This window comes from Ambystoma mexicanum, chromosome 8 (assembly GCF_040938575.1).
Source record: "Ambystoma mexicanum isolate Mex_15411 chromosome 8, UKY_AmexF1_1, whole genome shotgun sequence".
Lineage (NCBI taxonomy): Eukaryota > Metazoa > Chordata > Amphibia > Caudata > Ambystomatidae > Ambystoma > Ambystoma mexicanum.
This window is the reverse complement of record NC_090929.1, coordinates 499,834,255-499,856,397: the sequence shown is the minus strand read 5'-3', so window position 1 is coordinate 499,856,397 and position 22,143 is coordinate 499,834,255. Positions and strand designations below refer to the sequence as shown.

The window sequence follows — 22,143 nt, the reverse complement described above, 5'->3', positions numbered from 1 at the left end:
GCTTGGCCAAGAGCCCAGAATTCTGAGGACGTTAATTATCTTCCAGAAAAACAGCTACCTTGGAACCAAGCCTGGAGCTATTAAACCTGCGTAAGCCACCTAAATTATTGTTATTTTAAAATTATCATTGTTTCTGTACTTCAGAATGGCAACCATGAGCTCAGATACGGGTATTTCCTTCCAGTTACTGCCTGAATGTGTAATAGTTGTAACTACTGGGAAATGCGCGTCCTCTTGTCATTCCTGGCCAAGTATGCAGAAAGCATCACATAAAACATCCTACCTCCATCAGCCTCCCTCGCGAGACCCAGAACCTAGCTACTGCTGTTAGGTCATAGCCAGTTGAACAACTCTAGGAAATGGTGCAACAGCTCGCATTTTCCCGGAAAGCTCTTGAACAACAATGTGGTTTTAGGCGTTTCTGCAAAGCGTTTGCCGTGCTATACAAAACCACTCCAGCTCCGCGCATTGCACCGTGAGCCGAACTGGAACTGGCGAAGGTAAGAGAACAACGCGTCTTTCTGATTGCATATCTGAAGAATAAAAATCACTGTAAAGGCTTTTTTCTAGAAATAAGTCAATATGAGCACAAAACAGGCTACTTACATTCTTCCATAAACACTTCAACTCGATGCTATTTTGACAGGGAAACCAAAAATTATTTCATTAAAGTATCGATTTTAAGGTCGATTTTTAAGGCCGGGAAAATGCTGAACTGCTTTCACTCCATGTCTCGATTTTGCACCGATATGAGATGAACAAAGCATAGTTGGGTTGAGAAAAAATAAATTTTAGCTCACTGAAATAATTGACTCACTAAAACAATCGGCATGCTCAGTATTCAATCAATAATGCCCACTATTAACTTCCCTCCAAACATTCTGACTTCAACAGCAGACATTACATACGACATTTTATTTAATTTTATCCTAAAGCTTAATAACCTTATAGACTTTGGAATGGGTCAATATTTCTTGAAATAATGCCCTGTCCACTTTGCCCTCTCTCCTGCTTTGGCAATAAAGTAGCTGCAGACATTCTCTTGTAATAATGACTGCTCCATTGACTATAAGGCTTAATTATTAAATGGACAAGAAGCCAATCAGTTTGTGTAGGCTTCTATTTATATGATTATTCTAATTATCTGTAAGATTCTTATCATTGACAACAAGACTTGTTTTTTAAGACTGGGCTTGCTGACTCACTGGAGAGTAAACTCCAGTTGGGTTTTCAGAATGACAAAATATATGCAGTGTCTGAAGTAAAAATCATAAGTAAATAGTTCCTCTCATTCTTAATTGTGGCTATCCAGAACTGTGGTTTCAGTTACTTGATGACCCTATATGTCCTGTCATTATTATGAACATTGTTGAACCCAGTGGTGGAAAAAAACATCATTGGAAATACTTAAATCACTTCTGGGTTCATTGGGGGCAAAGGGAGCAGATTTGTGTATAACTTTTTAGCAAAAAAAAAGTTCACAATTTCACACTCGTGAAATGAAAATAACAGCGAATACCTGTTATGAAGCAAACCAAAATGGGCACTGCTACCATCTGTACAGATTTTACAAACTCCTCCTGTGGCAGACATTATTTTTCATGGCTTCAATGGGATGGCTCTAAAAGTGCATTATTTTCTCTTTGCAGAGTCAATTTGCGCAAAAAAGAACAAAATCCAGACACTTTGTAAAGATGGAGACGAGAGACATCGAAGAAGTGTTGGGAGAGTTTCAACCATTCGATGCAGGTATGATATGATGGGTCATTTATACCCAGTGATTTCTAAGCACAGACTTACCTGTGGTGCTCCTTGTCGTCTTGCTTCCAAGGCGAGCACATTGCCCCTGAGCTATCCCAGGGGCAACAATTAAGTGCACATTACCTAAATTGTAGTTTTTCTACGTATTTTCAACCCAGAGTATGCAAGAGTTGAAGGCCGCTTCTTTAGCACCTTTCTAGGGGCCTGTCACTAGTATTACTGATCCAAACTCTGGTAGAGGGGTTTTCTGTTACCTGTAGTAAATCCAGGCCCGGTCTTGGATGTGTGGCGTCCCATGTCAACATGATGGTTGGTCCCGAGTGAAAAACAGTCTGAGGCACCCGTGGTAATGAAGACAAAGTAATAAAGACAGAGGTTAATAGCTGCCGATTATCACGAGACGGCCAGACAACAGGGAGCTGAAACACCAAATGCCCACTGAAAATCCTTCTTTGTCAGCAAGTGGCTGATGTGGAAGAACTAGTGTTAAAAGGCAATGAGGTGTTAACACTTCTGTATAGCCCGAGGGAAGTGACGGCCGGAAGGGCTCCAGCAAACACAACTTGTAAGGTGAGCACTGCACAGTGCACATTTAAAGCCCCAGAACGAAAGTAATATATAAAGGAATATATTTCTGTGTTATAAAACTGCTAAGTGGCACCATGGGGGGCAGTTGCTGGGGCCCCCCTGAGGCACAATGCCCCTTTCAACTGAAAAGGTTGAAAAGCCCCAATGCTGTCCCTCAGTCTCTCAGCCTTTTGTAGCATAGTTGTTTGGAGTGGGAGCTACTAGGTGTTACCTGTTCAATCAGAGCCATTGCCATTGGGTGAACCTGTGAAATTTGTGACAGTGGTTTCAAAGGCCAGTGTAATTGGAGGATCTCTTGCCTATGGCGGTATTATGGGTTGGTTGGTGACAGAAGTTTGTGGGGGTAGTCGGTCTCTGAATGTTCTGTGTACCATGATGAGCGGCTGTTTGAGTAGGTAATGCAGGCCAAATCATCCTTTCAAGATTATGTAGATGTGCTTTGCTTCAAACAATGGAACACTCCCCTGGCAACCGGGGGTACACCCCACCATGGGTACTAACAAAAGGTATACATACAACCGCAGCTTCGGAGCAGCCAGGGGTGACATCACAAAATAATGTGAAATCATTTAAAAGTACATTTGATGGGCAAATGGCGAGGAAAGTGGATCAAACAATATCCACAACAATAACACAATGTTTCCAAAAGGCATATTGAGCCAGTTCTAAAACAGTAGATTTAGAACCTACGGACAGGGTTTTTATGTAACTCTCGCTGCATTGATTCATATCTACAAAGTGCCTACTATGGTAGTACTGTAAGTCATTTGCCGTGCCACTCACTTAGAAACTCTTCATGCAACACTGTTTCACTTCGGGAAAGTACACACTGTGATATTGATTTGAGTTACTGTAACTGATTCACCTGCCTAGGCTACTCTCCTAGAATTTGTTCCCGCTACATTGATTCTCATGTAGAAAGCGCCCACTGTGACAGTACAAAAATCTGCCCCTGTCACACACTTAGATTCTGCCCTTGTTTGCTTGACTCACTCCTTGAAAGTTACACTGATTCACATCTAAATAGTGCCCACTGAGAAAATACCCTGATTTACTTGCCTGTTCCACTCACTTAGAATTGCTCCTCTTAGCTTAACCCGCAGTTAGAAAGTCCCCCCTGAGATATTACTGTGTTTTATCCTGCCTGAGTTGTTACTGTTTTATTCTACCTTTCCCACATACTTAGACATTGATCCTGTTAGCCTGATTTGCATCTAGAAGTGCCCCCGAGAAATTACTGTGATTTATTTGTACCACACCCTTAGAAATTTGCTCTTGCAGGATTGATTTGCATCTAGAAAGTGCCCCCTGAGATATTACTGTGTTTTATGCTGCCTGTCCCACACACTTAGAAATTGTACTAAGGAGGTGATATTACTGTGACTTGTTTGTTCCACACACTTAGAAATGTGCTCTTGCTGCATTGATTCTCATCTACAAAGTGCTCTCTGTGACTTAGAATTGTTCCTGTTAACCTGGTTGGCATCTAAAAATGCTCCCTGAGATATTACTTAAGCAATATGCCCCGAGCAGCGGGGCATTACCGAAGGCCCCAGGGCACTACCAGAGTCGGTAATACCCCGACTGCGAAGGGCATATTGCTATTAGGACCTTGGCCTGCAATATCTGCGTGACCGGGGCACTAAAAGCATTTTTTTCTGTCCCGAAACGCTGCAGCATTTCAGAACAAAAAAAAAAAAAAAAGAAACGTCCAAGAAAATGGTCACCGGGAAAGGGAAAACGGAGTCCGTTTTCCCTTTCCATGGCAGCCATCGGGAGCGGACGCGCTGGGAACAGAAATGTTCCCAGCGCGTCCGCTCCCCAAAAAAAGAAAGGAGCAGAAGGTAAGTGCGGTTGGGAGAGAGGGGAAGGGAAAAAAATGGGTACCTGCGTCCCCGGCGGGGGACGATGGCAGCCTCCAGCCGTGAGGAGGCACGGAGCGGGGATGGCCCCGCTCCGAGTCTCCACACGGCGGGAGGCTGCCATCGTCCCCTGCCAGGTACGAAGGAGCAAGAAGGTAAGTGGGGCCGGGAGGGCAGGGAGGAGGGAGAAAAGGGGGAAAAAAAGCCTTAGCCGAGTAGCCACGGGCAAGGCGGCTGGAATCCCGGCCAAGAATCGAAGGATTCTCGGCCAGGTAATGGCCCGGCGAGAGCCAATCAGAATGCGTGTTGCATTCTGCTTGACTCTCGCCGGGTATTAATGTGTTTTATACTGCCGGTCCCGCACACTTAGAATTGTTCCTGTTAGCCTGATTCACATCTAGAAGTACCGTCCAAGATATTACTGTGATTTATTTTGCCTGTCACACACACTTAGAATTGTTCCTGTTAGCTTGATTCAAATCTAGAAGTGCCCTCCGAGATATTACTGTGATTTATTTGTTCCACACAGTTAGAAATTGCTCTTGCTGCATTGATTCTCACCTAGAAAGTACCCTCTGTGCCTTAGAAATTGTTCCTGGTAGCTTGATTCGCATCGGGAGGGTTCCCCCTTAGCTAGTACTATAATCTATTTGGCTGCGCTGCTCACTTGGAATTGCTCCTGTTGGCTTAGTCTGCATCTAGAAAGTGCCCGCTACCCTCTTTGGCCCTCTCCCACTGCCCTGGCGACCAGAATCTAGACGCAGATTGTACATCGTGGGCATATACATCTACTGTTACTAGTTCATCAACCTCTAGGTACTGCACTGACCTCCCCCAGGATGGAGATCCCAACTCCTGATGTATCCCCTCTCTGACTCGTCCCGATCCCTAGCCTCCCTGGACCATACCCACCCTCCATCACTCCCCCCTCGCGGCGCATGGCCCTAGCTCTAGCACCAAACTTCACGATCTCCCCTCTATTCCCCACCTGATCGCAAACCACATCCACTCCCACCATACACCAATACACCCAGATGCCAGATGCCACCCACCCTCTCTCCTACCATCATCCCTCATCCAACTCTAAGATCAGAGGAGCACTCTGGCACACCAAGCAACTGCCCCCTCAAGCACTTAACCCCCTTTCCCCATCCCACCCTAACACATCGACTTCCACTCTCTCTCTGACATCTATTGAGAACTCCCTAATGCCCCCCGCTCATACTCCACGCCCTCAATCGAACACCGAAGTCAGGGGAGCCCTCTGGTGCTCCAAACAGTGCGAACCCACCTCCACTTCCACTCCATACTTGTGTTCTCTGAGGAACTCCCCTCCCTCTCTACCAACCTCCCATACAGCCCACTCCCTCCCCCTTAGCCCTCTGAGGAACACACCGCCCCCTCAAACAACCTCCCATACCACCCCCTCCAACTCCCATAACCCCTACTCGATCCTGCCAACAAACCACCCCCTTCCTATCCCTTCCCCTCTCTGAATGTAGCATGTCTCAGTCTTGCTAGAATGGAAGCCTCCTCTCCCACCCCCTCTGATCCCCCTCTCTGACACCCCTATGGCACCAAAACACACGAAATGCAGAAAACATGCTTAGTTCTCTCCCTCAACCCTCTACTCTACTCCTCATCACTTCTGCCTCAGCCCACCGTCCCCTACTTCTCTGCACACCCCTTTCCCCTCCCCAGTTTCCACCCCCTTTCTCTTGACTTCTCACCCTGTACACCTAAACCCCCTTCGCCCCCAGACTCATTCCAAAATCTGTTTAAAGTAAGTAATTTGCAGCCTTATTGCAACCTATGGCAAGTTCTGAATTGCAGCTGTATATGAGTTACTTATAAGTACTAGGGGCTGCGGAAATAGGTGTTTTCTCAATGAGGCTGTGCATGCCCAGTGTAATGAAAAACAGTTAAATTGTATGAATACACCTTTACACAATCTGCACCCTCCAATTGGTGATTTATTGCTAGGATTCAAATGAAATACTTAAGCTTGAAAGGTTCTGAAGAAATAAAGTATTTTAATTCAATTCAGGATCACTATATTGGATGTTAATTCACATCAAAGTTAAAAAAAAGTCTCTTGTTTTGTGGTACACATTATATTGAGTGATGTAATATATCAAAATCTGGTATGTCCTTAAGTTCAATAAAAATCTGTAGATTTAGACAAGCCCTCCACACGTGTTTCCCCAAATTGATTCATTTGGTTCCTCAGGAGGGAGTATTAGGACATTATTGTGAGCTGTGGACAACATTTAAAATGTACATTTTAGATTAAACTACTAATTGGAGTTAGATTGAACAAAATCAGTAACAAGTTCATCTTGATGAAAAGGAAAAAGAAAAGAGTTTGTAACAGATTTGCCATTGAATAATGCAATCAGTGGCAGGTAATGCTTATGGAAAGACAAATTCTTGACAAGTAGTCTTTGAATCCTCAGTAAATGGTTATGCTGTTTGGAGAGGCAGACCTGCTATATTGGACCTTCTACCATTGTTAGTAGTGAATTCTTAGACTATTTTAGTGGGGGTTAAGCAATCAGTATGGTACTCACTTCTGATAATGTTCCCGCATGTTTCATTGGAATCTGGAATGTTTGCTGGCTTTTCAGCCGCTTGACAGTAAATTCCTGTTAAGCTTCAGAGGATTAATTCTCAGTGGGCGAGGTTCTGTTCCAAGAATTATTGCCAAAGCAGTATCTCCTTATTTTATCTATATAAGGATAAGGACCTATTATAGTTGTTCAAAGCAAAAACAATATATAACAATGTGCCAAATTAGACATTTTTAGATTCTTTCCTTACTAGGTCTATGGATTTTCGGGGAATTTTACATGAATATTTTGTACTTGAAACAGCAAACTGGATCCAGATAGGCTCACTGGCCTGCTAACTGCGGCTGTGTGCGAGTTAGCATTCAAAATGGCTGTGTATTTATTGTTGCATGATGATATATTATGTTGTATTACGACGTCATCATGGTTTCCACCATTTTGGAGTGGGATTTAAGTTTATTGTGGATACTGGGTTGTATTTAAGTATAAGTGTTCTGTATTGTGGAATTTATACTGAAATTGTGTTTTGGCTGAAGGCGTGGTGATATAAAATGGTTTTTGTGTCTGCAATAGCGCCTTATAATCTTGGGGTTTAAATTTGAAGTGCTAATTTGAGGGTACATAATTGGCATCATCTGTTATTGTCCAAGAGCAATTTATAACAGTTTGAGGATACATATTGTTGTTTCAAAGCTGTGAGATAAAGGAGGGTACAATCATTATAAAACACAATTATAAAATGTATGCAGTGGCATGAAATTTAAATGAAACATTCAACAACAGTTTTTCTATAAACAATTGAAGAAAAAATTATGAATGAAAGAAAATTAATTAGTTCTGAGTCTGAGTTTAGTCCTGTAAAGCAACAGTCTGCAAGACAAACCCATTTACCTTCCCATTGTCTCAGGTGTTTTTCTCTGTTGCCTCCTCTTGCCAACTTGGCAACTTTTTAAATGCCAAAAAACTGTACTCATTGGCGTGTTCTTGGTAAAAGTGATGGGCAAGAGGGTATCTTGTGTTTTTGTTTCTCAAAGTTCTGAGATGTTCTGTGATGCCTGTTTTTAAGTGGCGGATTGTACTGCCTATGTAAAGTTTTTGGCAGATGCATTTTATGCCATATACGACAAATTTGGTGTTACAATTGATGTCATCTTGAAGTTTGTGTGTTTTCCCATTCGGTAATTGTATAGAAATATTGCCATTTTCAGAATAAGGACAGTCTGAACAGGACCCACATTTGTAGTTGCCTTGGAGAGATGGCATATTCCAGAGTTGTGTTAGACCTTTTGGTGTTTTTTTCAATTGGAAGTGTGAAGGACACAGCAGGTTTTTGAGATTTTTGGCTTTCCGATAAGCTATACATGGGCTCTTGTTGAGACATTGTTGTAGATCTTCATCCGATGTGAGTATTGCCCAATATTTTTGTAGGATTTTGCGTATTTTCATTGCCTTTGAATTATAGGTTGTAATAAACCTTACTTCTTTGGAAAAGGCTGCCCGACCTTTGATTTTGTTTTGTAGCAATTCAGATCTTGTTCTTTGGCTGGTTTTCTGGTATGCTTGATTCAGTTCTTTTGCTGAATAGCCTCTTGCTTGAAATTTGCATTCAGCTTGCTTAATATGTTTGTTGAATTCATTGATGTTCATACAGTTTCTTTTAAATCTTAAGAATTCTCTGTATGGGATGTTGGATATTGTATGTTTGGGGTGGTTGCTGGTTGCATATAGCGTGCTGTTGCCTGCTGTTGGTTTCACATAGAGTATGGACTAAATCATGTTGTTCTCCACATAAAGTTCCAAATCAAGAAATGGTATCCTCTCTGTACTTTCCTGCATGGTGAGATGAAGATTATAGGTATTATTGTTGAGGTGAATGTAGTAATCTTTAAGTTGCTGTAATGAACCATTCCAAATCAACAAAATATTGTCTATGTATCTTGCCCAAAAAATAATATTGTTGTGGTCTGTGAAGGCTGGGTGTTGCCAGGCATGTTTTAACTCAAAATGTCCCTAATAAAGGTTCGCATAGGGGGCAAATTTGGCCCCATTGCTGTTCGTTTTTGCCCATAGATTGTATTGTTGAACAGAAAAATGTTTTGTAATGTACAATTCAGCATCTCCAGTATCATTGAATTCTGTAAATAATAAGAAATTGAACGTGTTTTCAAGAAATAATGGGTTGTTTCGATGCCTTTTGAATGTAAAATGCTGGTATAATGTGATGAGACATCGAGTGCCATGAATCTGAAGTTTACTTCCCAGTTGACAGTGGTTAATTGTTGGATATTGTGTTCTGTATCGTGTACATAGGATGATAGGCTTGCTGTCAAAAGTTGTAAATGTTGGTCAATGAACTCGGAGATAGGTACTGTTAATGAACCAATTCCATTGATTATCAGCCTTGTGGATGGTAAATGAGAAATGGGTTTATGGATTTTGGGAATAAAATGGGGTGAGTACTTTTCATGAAATCTCTTTCTTCTTCTGTCAAGAGTCCTTGCTCATACCAATGATTATTCATGTTGTTCCATTCATTGGTCAATGCCTTTAAAGGATTTTCTTGGAGTTTGTCAGAACAGTTTTGATCTTGTAAGTGCTCATTAGCCATTTTGATATAATCGTTGCTTGAGAATAGAACTCATTTTTCACCTTTATCAGCCTGTTTCAAAACAATGTCACTATTGCTCCTTAATTCCTGTATTTATTTGATTTCCAATTGGGTCAAATTTTGTTTCATGAATTTATTATGTTGTTTTGTCAAATAGTGTTTTCTTAAATATTTGGTGACTAGTTTTTGAAAGATGTCTATTGTTGTTGCTGTTGGTAGGTTGGGGTTGAATGTTGATTTGGGTTTTAACCCAGTTTCTTGGGACAAACCTAAGTTGACATTTAGTTCTGTAGCGAAGGATTCCAATGTTTGTTGCTCAGATGTATCCTCTAAACTTAAAAAGGTTATAGTATGCTCAGCAATTGTGCAAGTGAGGGTGGGAGGTATCAGAACTGGTTCTTTTTGAATACCTGTTAATTTGGTAGAGAAGTATTTTTTTAATTTCAAACTTCTGCAGAATTTGAAAAGATCGAGATTGGTCTGAAAGTAATCCATGGTGTTCGTGGGACAGAAGGAAATGCCTTTATTGACTGCTGAATGTAGATGAGGGGATTGGTCATGTCCTGTCAAATGAATTACTATATCTTCCTTGGTTGACTGTTTTTGGACCTGGTTAGAATTCCTTGTCTTTTGTTGGTGTCATTTAGAGCTCCCTTGTCCCCTGGAGCCTCTCTTTCTTGATTGCCATTTGTGGATGTAGTTTCCTTTGTTTTTGGTAGGAGTGATTTGAAAAGCGGGTACGTACGAGCTTGTCTTTACCTTTGATATTCCTCTAAAAAACAAAAAAATATTCTCAATTTGTGATGAGGTAGAGGTGGCCACGCTGGGCATAGTTATACTTGAAATTTCTGTGTCACTTTCATTGGCTGATTCTGGTTCTGATGATTGTGGTGATACAAGTAATGGATGTGACAATTTGGTTGATGATTCATTAAAGGATTTGAGGTTCAATTAGGGCAATGGTGGTTTTGGAACTGTGTAAACTTTGTTATGTTTATAATCCATTTTGTCCCTAAAGAACTTCCATTGTTTCTTGATTTTAAGTTCATTGGTGTAAATGTTCAAAACATTGTCAAGTATTTGAACATTTTTGAAGGTGGCTTCCGGTATATTAAGATCCGTTATTAGCTGTTTGCAGGGACATCATTTAGGGGTCGCCAGAGGTCGCAACTGCGACCTCTGTGGTCTCCCTTGCGACCTCTAAAAGAAAAGAAAAAATGTAGTGCTCCTGGGCTGTGGCCAGCACCATGTGCTCTTTACTTCTAGAGTGGCTGGCTTTCTTGTTCAGGCCCCTTCCCGCGATATCACTTCATGGTGAGGTCAAATGGCATCACTTCCTGTGATGTCATCAGGGGATCAAGGGTCATGTGATGTCACTTCCGCTACCTCTGGCATTTTGGTGAAATGACGTCACTGGTTGTTTGATCATTTCTATTTCCTTTAGTATAGTTTCATGTGCTTTTTTTGCTTGTTCTATTACCCTACAGATCATCTCTTTTGAGGTGTTGATTAAAAGTTGTTCCCAGTCTTTAAGGGCTTCCACCTCTTCTTCCTCAAATGACGGAAAGATACAAATTCGTTACCCTCTCGGTATTCTGTGGACTTCTAAATATTTTTCAAGTGTAGCTACCTCCCATCATCTTGAAATTTCTCATTTGGAGAGTTGTTCCAATCTTTCAAATCGTTTTTTGAGTGAAGTTGTATTGGAGTTAGCTGTGGCATTGCCAGATCCTAGGCTGGTTTGGGAGCCTGAAAACAGTTGTTCTGCCTCTTCCAATCTTGTTTTGTATCTTTGTGACATGATATAATCTTCCAATGTTAAATGTTTAGCTGGCTGTACTCTGCTCGGGTTGCTGGAGAAACAATTTAAAGTAAGTCATTTGCAGCCTTATTGCAACCTATGGCGAGTTCTGAATTGCAGCTGTATATGAGTTACCTATAGGTATTAGGAGCTGTGGAAATAGGTGTTTTTTCACTGAGGCTGCCCAGTGTAATGAACAACATGTAAATTGTATGAATACGCCTTTACACAATCTGCTCCCTCAAATTGATGATTTATTGCTGGGATTCAAATGAAAAACCTAAGCTTGATAGGTTCTGAAGAAATAAAGTATTTTAATTCAATTCAAGATCGCTATATTGGATGTTAATTCACATCAAAGTAAGATAAAAGTCTCTTGTTTGCGGTACACATTATATTGAGTGATGTAACATATCAAAATCTGAATCTGGTATGTCCTTAAGTGCTTCAATAAACATCTGTAGATTTAGACAAGCCCTCCACACGTGTTTCCCCACATTGATTAATTTGGTTCCTCAGGAGGGAGTATTAGGTCCTTATTGTGAGCTGTGGACAAAGTTTTAAATGTAAATTATTAGATTAAACAACTAATTGGAGTTACACTGAATAAAATCAGTAACAAGTTCATCTTGATGAAAATGAAAAAGAAAAGAGTAACAGATTCCAAAATCTGCCCACCGAATCCCCCTCACTCCATCCGACCCATTCACCACCCTCCCAACCCCCCTTGACCCACTCCATGTCTGTCACACCCCTACATCCGCCCGCCTACTCCCCCCCCAATCGACATAACCATCTCAGCAGACACTTAGGCACCAGAAGCACCCAGCCGCTCCCGTACCCCTCCTCAACCTGTCTCAGCACCCCTGAATGGTCCTACCACACCCACCACCCCACCGGGCAGCCATGTCCCTCAAGCTCCCACTCCAATGAGCACCACGAAACCCTCATCCCCTCACAAAGTCACATGCATCCTCTTTAAGGTCCGCTCGGTAGCAAGAAACAGACACAGCATTTTTTACCTCCTTTCCTCTGACAAGCCAGACCTCATTTCTATCACAAAACCTGGTGATCCGACGACTTTGCCCCTGTAGTACACAAAAAATTCCCTGACTACTCGCTCATCGCCCACAATAGACCTTCCAGAGGTGGCAGAGTGGCAGTCCTCTTCAATCGTCATTTCTCCATCTCACTCGGTCGAATCCCAGACATGCACTGCCTCCTGTGTATCCCTTCTAGTAAAACTATCCCTACCACCGACCTTCACCCACAGCTTCCTCCTCATCTACAGACCCCCTGGATATGACATACATTTCGCCAACAACCTCTGTCATTCAATAGCTACCATTCAAGTAAATCACCCATCTCTTACACTCCTAGGAGACTTCAATATCTGGTTTGATATCCCCAACAAGACCATGACTCATCCGTTGGTCGACAGTCTTGATGCGCTCAACCTCTCCCATCATACAACTGTTCCAACCCACTCAGGTGGGCACACCCTTGATGCAATTTTCAACTCCCATGACCTGCTTTATTTATCCTGTCCCAAACCACTCATCTGGACGACCACTACGCCATCCCTTTCTCTATCCACACCCCTGCCCCTCCTCCTACAGCTCCCCCACCCACCCCCCATATCTCAAATGCTGGAACAAAGTCAAGATCCTTTCTGACCTAGCCGAAGTGCTGCTTATTCGCCCCCTTGCAACACTCCCCTCGATAGAGCTTTAACCATCGACTCTTGGCTTAATGACTCACTAATTCCTCTCACGCCTGCTTCCTCACGCAATGGACCGTCCCCCAAATGGTTCACGCCCCTCCCGAGGAATGCCAATAAACAGAATAACTCTCTTGAACACAAATGGCGAGCATCTAAAACCAATCTCAGCAGATCCATGTTTGCCCTGCACCACCGTAACTACAAAGTAGAGATCCAAAAGGCCAAAAAAGCCTATTACAATAAAAGAATTCTCAACTGTGGCAACCGCAGCAAAGAACTCCACAAGATCATATCAAAATTTGTCAAACCCGTCTACACAATCCACTCCCACACAAGCACACTGCGACTCCCTCTCCCTACACTTCTACAATATCACTCTTGACAGGACGACATCCCTCAACAGCAAACTCTCCTTCCTGCCCCCCCATCACTGACCACTCCCGATCCCATTCTCCGACGCCCAATTTCCCTACCTTCAACTCCTTCAAACCAATCTCCAGAGATGAGCTCCTTGACCTACTATCAGCCAGCAAACCCTCTGGGTCGCTGCTTGACCCCTGCCCAGCCTCTGTCCTGAAAGAAATATTCTTGTCTACCTGCGCAGAACAACATGCAAGAGCCATTCTAAATGAATCCCTCACCGCTGGCATCTTCCCTGATGCCTTCAAAATAGGGCATGTCAAGCCCCTTGTACAAAAGGCATCCCTCGACCCCAAGAATTACAGACAGATCTCCAACACCATATTTCTCCCTTAACTTATTTACTAGACTGCTTTCTCCCAGCTCAACTCCTTTGTAGAATGCAACCGCCTCCTTGGCCCTGTGCAAACAGGCTTCAGACCGCGACATGGAACTGCAACCACTTTATCGATTTGGGATGATCTCAAGGTCACTGCAGACTCTAAAGGCTGCACAGCATTGATTCTCCTCGATCTCTCCGCAGCCTTTGATACGGTTAACCACGCAATCCTCCTTGACTGCCTTCACTGCCTAGGAATCTGTGGCACTGCTCTCAAATGGATCGCCCCCTTCCTCAGCAACAGGAAACAAATCACCCTCCTCTCCCCTTATGTCTCAACTTCTCGCTCATTGAACACTGGAGTACCCCCAAGGCACATGCCTGTCTGCTCTCCTGTTCAACCTCTATATGACCACTCTACCAGGAATCATCCACATTCACACCATCTCCTGTTACAACTATGTTGATGATACCCAAATTATCCTAAGAATTCCCAAGTCAGGCACCAACCCACCCCTTCCCGACCTTGAATCCTGTCTCTGTGAGATATTGATCAATGGATGACAATAAACCACCTCCTTTTGAATCCTGCTAAAACTGAAATCTTGGTGTGGGGCAATACTGCCCTTCTACCACATCCGCTCCCATGGCCCCCGTCCCTCACCCCGCCCCCTCCGATACAGTGAAAACCCTCAGCTGGACTATGGACTCAGGCCTGACCCTCTTCCCTCAGATCAACAACATGTCAAAATGATGTCACTACCACGTCAAACTTCTCAGATGCATTTTTCCCTAACTCTCCTACCGGAACAGAGTTGCTGCTGCAACGTCACGCCGCCGCGTGCAAATTCACGTCACGGGGCAGCGCCACACTCCTCCTTTTTCGGGAGGACACACAAATGCTTTTAATATACACTACAAACCACTAAAACAATTAACTATTACATTTCATGCCACACTTGCCCAAAACCCCTTTAATGTCAGCCACCCGATCCCCTCACTCAGGTTGACCAACCAACTGTCCCAGCACGTATTCACTGAGGTAAGTGAGTTTTCCTCGCCCAGCCCTCTGGGGGTACCTCCCGCTTACCTCCGGAACGGGAAGTCCTTCTGCAGACATCCCCCAGACAGGGGACCCAGGTGTGCTGGAGGAAACTCCTCCGTCTTCCGGTACCTCCACTAAGTCTGGCTCCCGCGGCGGTTCAGTTCTTGGATCACCCAGTTTCTTAAAGAAGCTGACTTTCCAGGTGACGGCAGATCTTCCGTCAGAGGCCGTCACCATGGACCCCTTTACAGCCACAACGTCCAATGGCTCCGGCTCATAGGGGAGCGAGAGCTTTCCATGGGGGTGTCGATTATGGATAAGGACTTCATCCCCCGGCACGAGCTGCTGGGGGTGGAGACCCCTTCGCAGGTTCTCCTGTTCAATCCTCACCCACCGGTCTACCTCGACCTGTTGATTGTCAATCACCCCGGGCTTCTTCTCCCCGACCTCGGGTAGTAGACCCCTGGGGCAGCGCTTGAACAGGGCCTCAGCCGGAGCCACCCTTGTGGATGCATGTGGGGTGGTGCGGTACACCTGCAGGAACTGGTATAGGGCTCGTTGGAGTGGCTGTCCTTGTCCCTGGGCGATCCTGAATGTCTTATTGAGCATCCGCATCAGTCTCTCAGCATCTCCATTTGCCCTAGGCCACAACGGGGACACCTTCCTATGCTGGACCACGCAGCTCTCCATGAGTTCAGAGAACCGCTCACTCTGGAACGGCGACCCGTTGTCCGAGCACAAGGTGTGGGGGAACCCATGGGCCACGAACACTTTCTCCACGGCCATGACCACGTGTTCGAAGGCCACCGACTCGACAAACTCCACCTCCGGATACCGTGAATATTCGTCGACGATTACAAGGAAATGGGTGCCTATGGACGTTGACCCAAAGTCTGCATGGACGACCTCCCAGGGTCGCGTGCCTCGGGGCATTGCTTCGATGGCCGGCTCTCGCTGCAGAGGAGATGCCACCTGGCACCATACACAGGCCGCCACAAAGTCATCGACTCTCCGCTCAAGCTCGGGGAACCAGACGTTCAGCCGCAGCCTGGCCTTGGTCTTTGCGGCGCCCTGGTGTCCATGGTGGGCCAAGGTGATCACATCCTTTACTTTGAACTGGAGGACCACTATCCGGTCACCTCGGAGCAGCAGGCCCAACGCTGAGAAGGACAATTCCTCCTTGACCTTCCATAGTTGCTCAAGTCCTGTCTTGGCCTCCTGGGTCCGCCCCGCCAAAGCTTCCAGGACAGACTTCCAGGAGCCCTGCTGCATGGAGTGCTTTAGGATCTGGAAGCACTCGTCCTCGGCAGTTGCCGCCTCCAGTTCTAACAGTGGCATTGCGTTCCCCCACGCACTCCCGGATGTCTGGAGAGATAGTCCGCCGCATTATTGGCCCCCGGCCGATACACCAGGGTGACCCCATACTCGAGAAGAGCGAGCATCCACCTCTCCATTCTGGCCGGTGGTTTCGAGGATGACCCTGCCAGAATGGGAAGCAGGGGCTTGTGGTCTGTCACCACCGTCACAGGACACCCCAAGACATGGAGCCGAAAATGTCTGCAGCCCCAGAGGACCGCCAGCGCCTCACGCTCGATCTGTGAGTATCTTTGTTCAGTTTCGGAGAGCGCTTTGCTGGCGTAGGCCACTGGCCGGATACTCCTGTCCTGGTCCACCTGGGTCAGCACGGCACCCAGGCCAAATGGACTGGCGTCCACAACGATCTCTGACGTCAGCACTGGGTCGAAGAACGCCATGGTGTCCTCAGCTGTCAGGGCGCTCTTGATGTCCTCAAAGGCCGCTTGCTCGAGCGGGCCCCAGTGCCAGGCTGACTCCTTCGTCAGAGCCCTGAGTGGTTCAGACCGAGAGTCGAGATTTTGGATGAAACGCCCACGGTAGGTTACCATGCCGAGGAAGCTCCTCACGTCAGACACCGACTCGGGGGGCTGTGCCTTCTTAATATCCTGGACTTTCCTCGGGTCCGGCGACACCCCCCCCTCCTTGAAGACAAAACCGAAGAATTCGATGGAAGGGCGCAGGAACTCACATTTGTCCCTGTGAAAGGTGAGGCCTAGCAATTGCAGTCTCTCAAAGGTCTTCCCCAGCTTTCTCAGATGGTCCACCCCGGTCTTTGCGAACACCAAAATGTAATCGCTGATGTTTAGGACACCCTCCAGATCTGCGAGGGCGCCCCGAATAATATTCTGAAAGACCTCTGCAGCCGATGACACCCCGAAGCTCAGTCTCTTATACCGGTATAGTCCTCAGCGAGTGGTGAATGTGGTGATATACCTGGACTCAGGATGGAGTACGACCTGATAGCCCGCTCGGAGGTCTAGTTTGGAAAAGAACCGAGCCCCTTGTACTTCTGCAATAATGTCATCGATACTGGGGGTGAGATGCTGCTCCCTCTTAATGGCCTTGTTGGGCAGTCTCATATCTACACAGATCCGGACAGAGTCAGGTTGTTTGGGCTTCCTAGCCACAACAATCGGGGACACCCAGGGTGTCAGGCCCTCCACCTTCTCGATGATGTCGAGATTCACCAGGTTGTCCAGCTCCTTATCAACCTGCTCCCTCAGATGAAATGGTACCCTGCGGTGTTTCAGGGCGAGAACTGCACAGAGTCATCGATGTGCAACCTCACCAGGTCACCGGTCATCCTTCCAATGCCATTGAAGAGGGCGGCATACTTGTCGAGCAGATCATTGATGTCCTCGAGGTATACAGAGTATGCAAAACGGACAATTCCAAGAGCCTCGGCGGCGGCACAGTTCAGCAGAGTGTTGTTGCTTACGGGCGTCACATAGAACCGGGCTTTGATCTGCGAGCCCTCATGTTCCACCTTCGCCACGAAGGCACCGTCCAGCGGTATTGGTTCCAATCCTCCAAAAGCAAATATGCCAGCTCTCGGCGTGAGTAGCTTTGGGGGCGAGTCGAGGGCATCATAGTGCCCCCGGGCCATCACATTGACCGAGGCTCCCATGTCCACCAGCACCGGGACCGGTGAGTGAATGTCCTCCACCACACACTTCGGTTGCCTCCTGTTCTTCCCCTTCAGGATCTCCACACTGGAAACAAAAGAAAATGTTTTCTTCCTCTTCCTCCTAGGCCTCGTCCACCTGGGCATCCTCCCCACCCTGGTCCACCTGGGCCACATTTGGTGAGCGGTTTTGGCGCGCGACCCACGTCCGAGACGGGCCTCTCAGCACCATCACGGGCAGGGCTGCCTTACACACCCTCGAAAAATGGTCAGGCAGGCCGCACCTACCACATGTCCTTCCAGCCGCCGGACACTCCGTCGGGTGAGGGAGGTCGTACCCGCACTTCTGGCACGATTCCCCCGCTCTCCCTGCTCTGTCACGGGGTCCCACACCAGGCCTTCTCACTCCTCTGCCACCACGCCACATGGCACACACCTCCTCCGACTTTATTGAACGGGACCCCACCTCCATCTTGGTTGCCCGAGCCTCCGCCACCTCATGGCACAGGTCTAGTTCCAGGATGCGGGGTAGACTGATGCCCGGCTCTCTCAGGACCTGCCTCCAGAGTTTGCCCGAGGAGCATGCCTGAATTAGCATCGTGCGCATCATGTCCTCCACGTCTCCCCACGCACAGTCCAGGGAGAAGCGACGTAGGCGACCATAGAAGGTGTCCAGTGTTTCATCCTCCTTTTGCTTGGCCGATAGCATGACAAATCTTTCATAGTCCACGTTGGCAAGGGGCGGAAAATGGGCCAGGAGTGCCGCCTTGGCCGTGTCGTAAGAGCCATCCCCTGCAGGAAGCGACTCAAAAATCTCCTGGACCGAAAGCCCCGCGGAGTACAGCATAGTTGCCACCCTGCAGTCATCATCCATCACCTGGGCGGCCCTGAAGTACATATCGAGGCGCCCAACCCACCTCCTCCACCTGGGCCCCATGCTGCATGGTGGGCCCGATGCGTCAAATTCGGGGATGGGCTGCAGGGCTGCATGGGCACGTGCTTGGGCCATGATAGGAAGTCCTTGCTGAGCAACTGGCTGTACCACCGGTGGCCCCTGAGGCACAGGAGCTTGACCACCTACTTGGACTTGAGGGGGTATCTGTAGAGCCGCCACTGGGTGTTGCACTGGAAGCACCGGAGCCTGAAAGACCTGTTGAGCTGTCGCCTGACCACCGTCCTGGGGAAGCTGTGCGCACCCAAGCATCCAGCAAAGGTTGCGCACCAGCAGGTTACTGCCAATATTATAAACATTAAGATGGGCGTCCTCGCGGATTGCCCAGGAGGAGAGCCATGCACTGCTGTTGTGAATTCATTTTGGCACCATGGGCAATGGCAGCTGAGAGGGAACAGGAGCTAGCCAAGAGCTGGACAAACGGGTGGCTCAAATGGGAGAAAAACATGGCAGAGAATTGTGTTTGAGAACCCACGCAGCTGTTTGTAGGGCTTCGCCAATCCACTACTTCTGGCATTTCTCCCATAAGCGTGCTACTGAAAAGCACGCGACAAAAAGGCAAATCGTGCAAACCACCAAAATCATTTGACGGATTGAGGAAGACACAGGTCATATGCCATTGTTTGCACTTTAAAACACTTGTACTTGCATAAATAAAAACACATCAATGTGCCTTAATGCAATGAATGCCCAAGTGCGACATGCTGTGTTGCGATGTGTTATGTGGTACGTTATTCAAACATTATGTAATAAATCACCATTCGTCGCCCGAGAGCATCAACATGGAACTTCATGTACTTGTGTGTTCTTCTTTTCCTGGGCTTTTATGATTTCCTGTACAGTGTTGCAATTCCATTACTTCCTCGCAGACTGCAAACATCCTTGTCTGTATGCATTGCAGGGTTGCACATTGCCGTTTAAGAAAGAGCTCCTTCCTTTTCTTAGTGAAACACTCTCTGTAGAAAGATATAGGATTGAAGGAGTTTATTACTTGTCACTGACGGTAGCAACAAAAGCTCACATTTAAATGGGTCTTTATTAGGTTCTGCCTTCAGAAACCCTACAACTGTTTCTTCAGCCACATCTAAATAGACAACGTCCTGCCTTCCACAATTCATGACCAGACCACTCACCAGGAAATGCATATCAGTGACTCTGGATCATCTGTATGCTAAAGCATTTTACCCCAGCTACAAGCCATCATTTTGGCCTTTGTATGCCTGGTGCACATCGATTCGCTGCATTCACCCCGCATTCGATGCAAATATATACACTTTTTTCTGTTTCTAAGGAGAATTTCAGAATAATCCCATATTCTAAAGTTTGTCACTATTTGTATCTTTGACCCAGACTTCAGAGAGGAGGGAAACCCTCTACAAAAGGTATGCAACGGGCTTACAAAGTGTATAAAACAGGAGCAATTCTCTCTTCTACAAACCAGGTTGAAAAATCATGCCTGTCATTGTAGTCTTTAAAAACTGTCTGTGTGACACTGACTGCTAGATGTACCTCTATTGACTGACTGACCCAAAATACTGATAAAACCAAATTGCTCAATTTCGAGAATTGAGTTGCTGCAATCAAAAAAAAGACATCCCAGGCCATGCTTGATGTGTGGGCTGCAGTTTCCTCTGTGAGAGATTGGAAGACTGATCATCTCCCAGCGTGTATTGTGAGTGGACAAAGTGCACAGATCCCAACTTCTGATTTTCATTATCGGTACAGTAATATCCTCTGCTTTTCCACCAAATATGAACAATTCTACGGGTGAAGCAAGAGACCCTGTCTTTTCCTTTGAGACTTGAAGCAAGAAGGGTCCCGCAAGAATGTATTATTTTAAATATTGGATCAATTTGCAGCTCATTTTCTCAGATGAAATTGAAAGTTCTGAATAATGCGAAGAGTAAGGTAAAATATAAAGCAATCCTTATGTGGCTTCCATCAGGAATGTATGTAGACAAGCAGTTTTAGGGGACAGTGCCACCATAGAGTAGAATATGTACCTATTTGTATGAATGCACACATTCAAAATGCATGCGTCATTAACGATTTCTGTGAGCACTACGACTCAGTGATGTTGGCATGAATAAGCAATGAAACCATGTTACTATTATAGAGTCACATTATTGACTAGTAATACAGTTGTGGGTGCGAGACACACGCACTGATTTGAACACTTCTGGATGATTACAATTTAATAGTTAAAGAAATCAAGCATGCATTTCTGCAACAAGGTACTGGTCTTCCTAGATGGGTGGAAGTCCGGGTCCCCAATTTATGGAGGGGACTTCAACATGTTAGTCGACCCTCAACGGGACTGGTTCTCCCTCAGCGAGGGTCTGTTAAGACCCACGGGTAGAGAGGAAGATAACCTAGACTTTTACTTGAAGAGGTATTACATAATCGCCACATGAAGAAATGTTCACCCAGAGCAACATTCATACACTTTTTACTCCTCACCTCACAAAAAAATACACAAATGACTAGACTATATTCTAATAGATACAAAAATTGAACATATTGGGGTATGCAGGTAGTGGGTTGGTCCAACCATGATATGTCAAGATTATCTCAAGTTTTGGGCCTCCGACCGCAACAGACAAATGTTGGACATGTAATGAGACGTTATTCAAAGACTCCCTCTTCCGAGAAACAATGAAGAAAGAGATACACGAGCATTTTTTAAAATAAATAAATGACCCAAGGGATTTTCTGGGACACAGTGGGGGAGGCAGCAAAAGCCTCCTTTCGGAGTCCTCTTAATCTCGGAGGGATCCGCAAAAAAACAGGAAAGGGCATTGAGAAAAGCCAACCTCAGACGTACAATAAGAGGAAAGGAAGAGAAAATGAGAGAAAACCAACAACCCAAGAAGAAACGTTACGGGAAGTAACGGATCTGAGGTGGCAACTCAGAGACTTGTCGATGGGAAAGTCCTTGACCAACTCCGGTATCTGAAGCAGAGGTATTATGAAAAAGGGGACAAGGCCCACACTCTTTTGGTGGCTCGCCTCAGGGGTCAGAGAGTGGACAGGGCAGTATATAAGATTAAGGGTGACCACAGTGAAATCCCAACTCGACCAGAGAAAATAGCCCAAAGACTTGGCCAATACTATGCTTGATTGTACACTAGTGAGGGAACAGCTAGAAGAACCGAGACAAGGCCATACCTCAATTAAATCTCTCTGCCGACCTCAATGCTATAGAGGAGATGGTGCAGATGGGTGCCCCAGTGGACACTAAAGAAGTGCTCAAGACAATTTTAAAATTGAAGGCTGGGTCAGCTCTAGGACAGGACAGGCCGGGTTTACCCCAACCTTCTATAAGAGATACTGAGGAGTATTAGCTCCTTTCCTGAGCAAACTTTTCCATCGATTTCTAGAGGGTGTGGGGCCCCAGTATTTTCCCAGGCAAGAATAGCTGTCATCCCAAAAGAAGGAAGGGAGGAACTAAAGTGTAGATAATACTGACCAATATCGCTACTGAACATTGATGTGAAAATATACACTAGTGTGC

At 45.8% G+C, this 22,143-nt stretch overlaps 1 protein-coding gene across 2 annotated transcripts in view; it reads left to right on the top strand.

Annotated features, from left to right (window-relative positions):
• The first annotated feature begins 348 nt into the window (after positions 1 to 348).
• Positions 349 to 22,143, top strand: part of NADK (NAD kinase) — a 798,433-nt gene continuing 776,638 nt past the window's right edge. Inside the window, exons 1-2 of one of the 2 annotated variants that reach the window (XM_069610162.1) lie at positions 349 to 500; positions 1,650 to 1,749. In XM_069610162.1, the coding sequence (XP_069466263.1) occupies positions 1,695 to 1,749 (55 nt within the window). In that variant the 5' untranslated portion in view covers positions 349 to 500; positions 1,650 to 1,694. Of the gene's footprint in view, positions 501 to 1,649; positions 1,750 to 22,143 lie in introns of those variants that run through there. The other variant, XM_069610161.1, reaches the window with a different exon arrangement.